The sequence below is a fragment of the Triticum aestivum genome, chromosome 7B (genome assembly GCF_018294505.1).
Source record: "Triticum aestivum cultivar Chinese Spring chromosome 7B, IWGSC CS RefSeq v2.1, whole genome shotgun sequence".
NCBI lineage: Eukaryota > Viridiplantae > Streptophyta > Magnoliopsida > Poales > Poaceae > Triticum > Triticum aestivum.
The window spans coordinates 36,634,602-36,642,944 of NC_057813.1; the positions used below are offsets into that span (position 1 = coordinate 36,634,602).

The window sequence follows — 8,343 nt, forward strand, 5'->3', positions numbered from 1 at the left end:
AACGAGGTGGACTTGGGTCGCTTGTCGAGTATCAAGTCGTCCCTGTCCATGGTGGCACGCAGTGTTGTCAATTCTTCGGCTGCTAGGGCTTCGGATAATGCTTCCAAGGCTAGTGTTGCGGTTTTGTTTGCGGCGCGGAGTGCGACGTCCGGATCACTGGCTAGAGTGATGATTCCATTGGGTCCGGGCATTTTTAAGCTTCATGTACCCATAATGAGGTATAGCTTGAAAGCTCGCAAACGTGTCCCACCCTAGAAGGGCATGGTATCCGCTGCTGAAAGGAGCCACTTGGAATGTGATTTCTTCGGACCTGTAATTCTCCAGGGTGCCAAATACCACATCGAGTGTGATTTTTCCCGCAAACCGTGCTTCCCTACTGGGGATAATTCCTCTGAAGGTTGTGCCGCTTTGTTCAATGCGGCTTTTATCAATTTCCATCTTTTTGAGTGTTTCTTCGTAGATCAAGTTTAATTCGCTTCCGCCGTCCATGAGTACTTTAGTGAGCCAAAAGCCGTCCACTATTGGGCTAAGGACCAGAGCGGCTGGCGCCCGGACGGTCTGGAATAGAGGTTCGTCACTGGCATTGAAAGTTATTGAAGTGTCGTTCCACGGATTTATTTTTGCCACATGGTAGATTCCAGTGGGGCTTTGATGAGCTCGCTTGCGCCTATTGTTTGAGGCGAAAGTCTCGAAGACTGTTAGTACCGTATTGTGTTCTTTGGCGGGAGGTTGTTCCGCTTTATGGCTTACAAGTAGATCCTCGCCACTTTTTGCTACCTGCCGGAGTATCCAACATGCCCTGAGGCTATGGGTTGGTGTTGTGTCCGGCGTACTATGGAGCTTACATGGCCCATTGAGCCATTCTTCCAATATGGTTCCACGCCCTAGGGTGGGCTTCGACTTCTTGGGGATTGGATCGGCCGACTTACGAGAGTTCGCCCGTTTAGCTCGAACAAAGGTTTTGGTAAGGGCCGGGCTATCCCAAAATTTTGTTTGGGTTTTCCAGGCGCTTTCCATCGCACAGTATTTCTGTACTATGGCTGCCAAGTTAGCAAGGTGTACTATGTCACGGCGACTTATAGCATTAAGGATTCCTTTGTCCGTACAATTTTTGCAGAAAAGTGAGACTGCGTCCTCCTCACGACAGTCCTTGACCTTATTCAGCACAAGGAGGAATCTGGCCCAGTAGCGATGTACTGTCTCATGGGGCTCTTGTCGGATATGGGAGAGACGGCTTAAGCACGGGTGGGTGTTCGTGGCTGAATCTGGATTCTGATCCGGCCTAGCGCCTAGGGGCAGGGGAGCCTCCGAGTTCGACAGCTCGAGATCCGGGATGCTGCCCAATTTTTCCGGCCGAATACCCGATCCTAAGTCCAGGATCTGGGCCATGTCTTCCTTTGAGCGGGAGTTCGGCTCAGGGAGCTCGGTGATTCGGACACGATTCGTCCGCAGAATAGAGGGTAATCCGTATGTGGTTCCTCCACTACCGCTATCTCATGGGTGGCCGGCGGGGATTTAATTTCCCTTTGGTCGGGTTTAAGCCCGATCCGGTCATAGTCCGTAGCGACTCCCAAAGCGGCGATGCGATCCAAGAGCTCATTAAGGGAGGATAGCTCTATCGGATCCATCTGTTCGGCGAGTCCGAATTGATGCGAAGGTTATGCATGATGACCCGAGAGGCCATCGTTGGCACGACAGCCAATGGGGCGGCCATAATGAAGCCGCCAAGTCGGAGAATTTGGCCTACAGCTAGTGCTCCCCTAGAGGTAATGTTGTCCTTGACAATGAGACGAGCCATCCAGCCTTGCAGCGACGACACAGAGGAACTCTCAATGAAAGCACCAATGTCGGTGCCAAAACCGGCGGATCTCGGGTAAGGGGTCCCGATCTGTGCGTCTTAGGCTGATGGTAATAGGAAGCAAGGGACACAATGTTTACCCAGGTTCGGGCCCTCTCGATGGAGGTAAAACCCTACTTCCTGCTTGATTAATATTGAAGATATGAGTAGTACAAGAGTAGATCTACCACGAGATCGTAGAGGCTAAACCCTAGAAGCTAGCCTATGATGATTATGATTGTAATTGTGATCGGCCTTCTAAGGACAACCCTCTTCGGTTTATATAGACACCGGAGAGGGCTAGGGTTTACATGGAGTCGGTTACAAGGAAGGAAACATAATATCCGTATCGCTAAGCTTGTCTTCCACGCAAAGGAGAGTCCATCCGGACACGGGACGGAGTCTTGAGTCTTGCATCTTCACGCTCCAATAGTCCGGACGATGTATATAGTCCGGCCGTCCGGATGCCCCCTAATCCAGGACTCCCTCAGTGGTGCGCCCCCCGCACCCTTTCCCACGTTATTTGGGGAGGTGGGGCGCCTCCACCTGGCTTGGGAGGCAATCCTCCACCTGTTTGGCTTGGGGGGCAAGTCTCCCTAGGATTTTGCCTAGGGAGATCCAATCTGCTTGGCCGCCGCCCCCTAGGGGAAACCCTAGGGCGCCTCCCCCTCTCCCCTTGCCCCTATATATAGTGGAGGGGTGGGAGGGCAGCCGCACCTCTTCCCTGGCGCAGCCCTCTCCCTCCTCCAACACCTCCTCCTCCTCCGTAGTGCTTGGCAAAGCCCTGCTGGAGAACCACGAGCTCCACCACCACCACGCCGTCGTGCTGTCAGAGTTCTCCCTCAACTTCTCTTCTCCCCTTGCTGGATCAAGAAGGAGGAGACGTCCCCGGGTTGTACGTGTGTTGAGCGCAGAGGCACCGTTGTTCGGTGCTTAGATCGGATTCGACCGCGATCTGAATTGCTTCGTGTACGACTCCACCGACCGCGTTCTTGTAACGCTTTCGCATCGCGATCTTCAAGGGTATGAAGATACACTCATCCTCTCCCTCTCTTGTTGCTAGAATCTCCATAGATTGATCTTGGTGATGCGTAGAAAATTTTGAATTTCTGCTACGTTCCCCAACAGTTGGACTATGAAGATACAAGATTGGAGACTTCGTCCCGTGTCCAGATGGGACTCTCCTTTGCATGGAAGGCAAGCTTGGATATTCGGATATGTAGATTTCCTTCTCTGTAACCGACTCTGTGTAACCCTAGCCCCCTCCGGTGTCTATATAAACCGGAGGGTTTAGTCCGTAGGACAAGAACAATCAGGATCATAGGCTAGCTTCTAGGGTTTAACCTCTACGATCTCATGGTAGATCAACTCTTGTAATACTCATATCATCAAGATCAATCGAGCAGGAAGTAGGGTATTACCTCCATCGAGAGGGCCCGAACCTGGGCAAAACATCGTGTCCCCAGCCTCCTGTTATCATTAGCCTTAGACGCACAGTATGGGACCCCCTACCCGTGATCCGCCGGTTTTGACACCGACAAGGGGGACATTGTCAAATGGGCACTGGGAGTGAAATCTTGCTTTACTACTAAGTCCATTTATCATTTGTCGGGGAAAAAAACATCTCTGACTGTGACAACACATGGATTTGGAATGCAAAACCATCTTTGAAAATCCAAATCTTTTTGTGGCAACTGTTCCAAGATGCTATCCTTCCTAGGGACGTAATGAAACGTTGGAACTGGAAAGGTAACCCTAAGTGTTCGTTTTGCGGAGAGCGTGAAACTTCACAACACCTCTTCTTCATGTGCCCAGTTGCCAAGATAATATAGAGAACTGTGGCTGATATGTTTGGCACCGATCTGTGCCTAGATAATGTTTGGCAAGCCAATGCCTGGTGCTTTACTTTTTTTTTCTTGATGGTGAAGTTTTCTACACTATTGGCTTAGTTCCAACTTGGGCTATTTGAAACTGTCGCAATAGGGCGATGTTTGAATCCAAAATTCTCAAGACCCCTTTTGAGATTGTGTTCTCTGGTTGTGCATTTTTGTCGTATTGGGCGGGTTTGATGAAGCCAGGTAATGTGACTGACCTGAGGACGGGTCAAGATACTGAAGGACCACGCGTCGAAGATGATGCGCATTTGCGCTGCTGTTCGAGATGGAGGGGAGCCCTGATGATCTTTGTCCGACCGCTGCTGATCGTTCTCCCACTTCCTTAGTCGCTTGTTTATGTTTTTAAATCCTCTCTGTAATACTTTGGTCCTTTTCACCCCCTGTGTGGGTGTTCATCCTGGTGCTCTTGCGTGAGCGCGTTTGTCTTGAATTTGGCCGGTCGGCCATAACTATTTGGCGGTGTCATCGGGTTTCGTCCAACGATGCTTGAACTCACTTTCTTCTTCTCTGTCTCCTTTTCTGAACTGGTGTATTTCCGTTATGTCAAAGTAATGGAAAGAAGTTATGCCCGATTCCAAAAGAAAACTCTAGAGAATCAAAAGCGGAAGAGAACTGGGCTCATAGGTCATAGAGAGGCGGCGGAGTGTCGATACCGGAACGCTTTCAGGTTCCGGGCATCCCAAATCTTCCAGAGAAGCAGGAGGATGGATCGCTGGGACGGTCATCTATGGATTTAAGTATGTTGACACAGCCGCTCGTGAGATAAATTATCAAGCTGTGGATCTTCATAAGATGGACCAAACTGACGCGGGCAGCCGTTCCGCAGCGTAGGAACGTGCTTCAGATTCAGATCTGGACCGGATGGACGCATCCCCCTCTGCCAAAGCGCCACACAAACAGAGGAGAAATCTGTGCGTGTCCCATTGCCGGCAGGTAGGTGTCCGGATTGAAAGGTTCGTCATAGAACCAGGTAGGCAGGTACCCGAGAAATGCTACACTTACAGATGGATTCTTACTGATTGAAGTTACGGACTGAGGTGCGAAACCTTGATTGGAAATAAGGAGGAGGTGGGACCCACACTAGTGGAGGCCGCTTGCTCAGTTCAGAGTTCGGGCAAATAGCAGCGGCAGATTGGTTAACTCGGATGATCAATGTGACCATATATTACTCCATTCCTTCAATTCAATAATAATCACGAAAACATACACTATCGACGGATCGCAGAGCAGGGGGTCCTAAAAATCCTACAGCTCAATGGCGATCTTGTGAACCCTTTCCTTGGGCAATGGCATGGACTCGAGCTCGAGGATCACCATGCCGGAGGAGGCGTCGTAAGAGAACTCCGCCGGGGCTGAGCCCAGCGTGCAACTCCTCGGCCGGACCGACGAGTAGGCGCCCAACCTCCCGCGCCCTCGCACTTCCATGCTCACCAGCCCGACCGCCTCGTCGCCGTCGGCAAGGAGGCTGTAGGTCAAGCCTTCCACCGCCGCGCCGCCGTTGAACATGTCCACGAGGCCCACCGGCGCGAACCTCAACCCGGCCGCCAAATCCTGCAGTTCACGAAGATCATTTGATCAGTTCAGGTACAGAAGCGAATTGTACCGCCCACAAATATCGATCAGATTGGACCAGGTGGTGCTGACCTTGATCGGCGACACGGTGAGGACGTCGTGCTCAAGGACCTTGAGGGACACGGGCAGCCCCGCGCCGTCGGGGAGCACCACGAGGTCGCCGGCGCCGTGGCGGTACACGGCGCAGTCGCCGCCCCACCCGTCGCCGCCGTCCGTCGCCGCCTCGGCGATGAGGTGGACGTCGCGGCTCCTGACGCCGCAGGTCAGCGCGCCGGCGCCGGCCTCCTGGTGGAAGACGTTCTTCTTCTCCGCGGAGCTCCACGCCGCGCCCTGGCAGTTGTACACGCCGAGCACGCCCGTGAACCTGTTCATGTTCCAGATCTTGAGCAGGGTGGCGCCGTCGCGCGCCGGGTCCGCGAACAGGCAGTCCTTGGTCGGCCGGCCCGGCAGCCGCGCGCGCAGCACGGTGCCGTCCGGCAGCACCATCTTCCTCAGCAGCTCGAAGTCGTGCTTCCCCGGCGCGTCGCTGACGTACACGGGCCCGCCGCTGATGGCGCGCGCCGAGCCGTGGTAGTCGCCGGCGGGGTGCAGGGAGTGGAACATGTCCCAGTCCGGGAGCATGAACTCGCCGAGGAACACGCTGTTGTAGGCCACCGCCGCGATGTGGATCGTGTGCGACACCGCCTCCCTCGGGAAGAAATCGTCTGACGCTCTCACCACCGCCGTCTGCTTCGAGCTGCACGTAGATTCAGCAGAGATGACGATGAAATTTCTCTGAGAAGATTTGGATGTCGTCAATGGAGGGATTGAGTTCTGTCTTACCAGTAGAGGGCGTCGGTGTTGTGGCTCATGCAGGCGATGATGCCGTTGTCCGGGAAGTTCTTGGCGACGGAGGCGTCGAGCGCGCGGTGGTACTCCTTGGTGAGCTGCACGCGGCCGCCGTGGCCGGCGCCGAGCGTCTCGAGGACGCACTGCACGTCCACCTTGACGCCGTCGACGCCGGCGGCGGCGAGGTACGCGTGGAGCTCGTCGTAGAAGCGGTGCACGGCCTGCGGGTGCACGAGGCCGAGCCCCTGCAGGGTGAGCACGTCGGTCTTCATGTTGGGCTCGTTCTCCGCCACGCCCGGCGAGATCTTGGGGAACTGCATGGTGGAGCGGTAGGCCTCCATCCCGGCGACGCCCGGCCGCACGCCGCCCCAGTAGCCGGTGATGGCGTGCCAGACGTACACGTACTTGAGCCCGTACTTCTCCTTCGCCGCGCGCACCAGCGTCTCGATGCCCGTGGCGGTGGCCGGGTCGTCGCCGCTCTGGAACTTGCTGTTCTCCTTGATGCCGGTGAGCCGGGGAAGGGGCGGCGACTTGCCGGCCTCGCCCACAGAGTCCACGTCGGGGCTCTGTTTGTCGGTGCCGACCGACTGCCAGCCGTCGTCGATGATGACGAACTTGGGCGGCGCTCCGCCGGCGGCGAGGCTCTGGAGCCCGGCCTCGACGCCCTCCTGGGTGACGTCCTGGTAGAAGGCGTCCCACGTGCACCACCCGAAGTAGTCAACGATCGCGGGGAGCTTCTTCTCGGCGCGCGGGCGGAAGGTCCCGAGGCAGGACCTGACGGCCGCGACGGCGCCGGCGATGGCGGCGAAAGGGTCGGAGTCCGCGGCGCCCACGAAGAGCGCGCGGTCGAAGGAACTGGCGAGCGTGCCGGCGTCGCCGCTCTCGACGCAGAGCTGGAGCTCGTCGCCGCCCGCGCCGCCGCCCTGGAGGCTGGCCCGGAACGCGCCCTCCACGAGCGGGAGGAACACGACGTACGACGTCTCTTCCTCCTCCCCGCCGGTGCCGGGGGCCCTCGACTCGACCAGCAGGAACTGCGTCTCGTGCGGGACGTCGCCGCCCTTGTCGCCCATCCTCTGCGCCATCCACCACATCTTGAACCGGAAGCACGCCATGAACCGCACGCCCCTGCGGCACACACCAACCGAAAACCGAATCAGATCAATGCCGATCGAGACTTTACCGAACAGGCACACAGAACCGCGTCGCGTCCTCCGAGATCGCGTCAGGCGGGCGGGGGAGCGGACGCACCTCATGGCGCCGAGGGAGACGACGTGGCGGGAGGCCGGGCCGGCGAGGTCGGCGCCGAGGAAGACGCCGTCAACGGGGCCCCGGGCCGCCGCGGGCGACGCCGACACCGCGTCCGGCACGCCGGACAGCACCGTCCGCCCGCCAACCGACAGCTCCCCGCCGGCGAGCCTCACGGACGACTCGATCGTCATCTCTTCTTTCTCCTCCCTCGCGCTCCGCCGGCCGGACAACGACGCCCCCTTGACCGCCGCAAGAGTCTTAATCGAACACCTACAGCACAGACCAACAAGGTTGGTTAACAAGGCGAACGCAACACCGACGACCGGGAAAACAAGAAAAAGAACAAGAACAAGAACAAGAAAGGGAGGACCGAAGAATGCACGCACCGACGAGGACTGGATTGGGGATCGGGGAGGAGGCGGAGGGGCGGAGAGGCGAGGAGCGGTGGGCGGGAAGAGGAAGAGGGCGCGCGGGTATATATACGCGCGCGAGGAGAGGGGGATGAGGAGGATGCGGCGGCCCCGGTGCTGGAGATGAGTGCTGCGCGCGCCATCACGGGTGGGAGCCGGGGGGCATTGGCGGCTGGCTGTTAAATCTGTTGCGGTCCGCCGGATCGGATGGGGACGAGATGGGATGGGATTGGGTGTGGAAGACGGGGAAGTGGGCTGCTGACAGTGTGCGTCGTTGGTTGTTTGGTGGCGCGCTTTGTCGCTGGTGCTAATCCGTCCAGCTTTTTTCTGCTTGGTTGGCATGGCGTGTACGGGCCCGACTCCCCTCCTCGCCACACGAGGAAGGAACCACGAGGGCATGACTCGTTCGGTTCACAGAAGTTTCAAATTAGAGAACTATGGTGTTCAAAAAAAATAGAGAACTAGGAAAAGCAATATGTGCTATTTTACAAAAACTAATATCTCTATTACTGTGAGACGAATGCTACCCATTGGGAAAAAAACATGAGTGAAA

At 56.6% G+C, this 8,343-nt stretch overlaps 1 protein-coding gene across 1 annotated transcript; it reads right to left on the reverse strand.

The window, feature by feature from the left end:
• Positions 1–4,876: 4,876 nt before the first annotated feature.
• Positions 4,877–8,034, reverse strand: LOC123159330 (probable galactinol--sucrose galactosyltransferase 6). Its single transcript, XM_044577156.1, has 5 exons — positions 7,767–8,034; positions 7,381–7,650; positions 6,127–7,257; positions 5,377–6,040; positions 4,877–5,283 (listed from the first exon to the last, which is right to left on the reverse strand). The coding sequence occupies exons 1-5, from the start codon at positions 7,931–7,933 to the stop codon at positions 4,978–4,980; spliced, it is 2,538 nt and encodes an 845-aa protein (XP_044433091.1). The 5' UTR covers positions 7,934–8,034; the 3' UTR covers positions 4,877–4,977.
• Positions 8,035–8,343: the final 309 nt, after the last annotated feature.

Coding starts and splice junctions, on each gene's coding strand:
- LOC123159330 (XM_044577156.1), bottom strand. CDS start 7,933: ATGGCGCGCGCAGCACTCATCTCCAGCACCGGGGCCGCCGCATCCTCC. Junction 6,041..6,126: donor AACACCGACGCCCTCTACTG/GTAAGACAGAAC, acceptor ATCTACGTGCAG/CTCGAAGCAGACGGCGGTGG. Junction 5,284..5,376: donor TCACCGTGTCGCCGATCAAG/GTCAGCACCACC, acceptor CGTGAACTGCAG/GATTTGGCGGCCGGGTTGAG.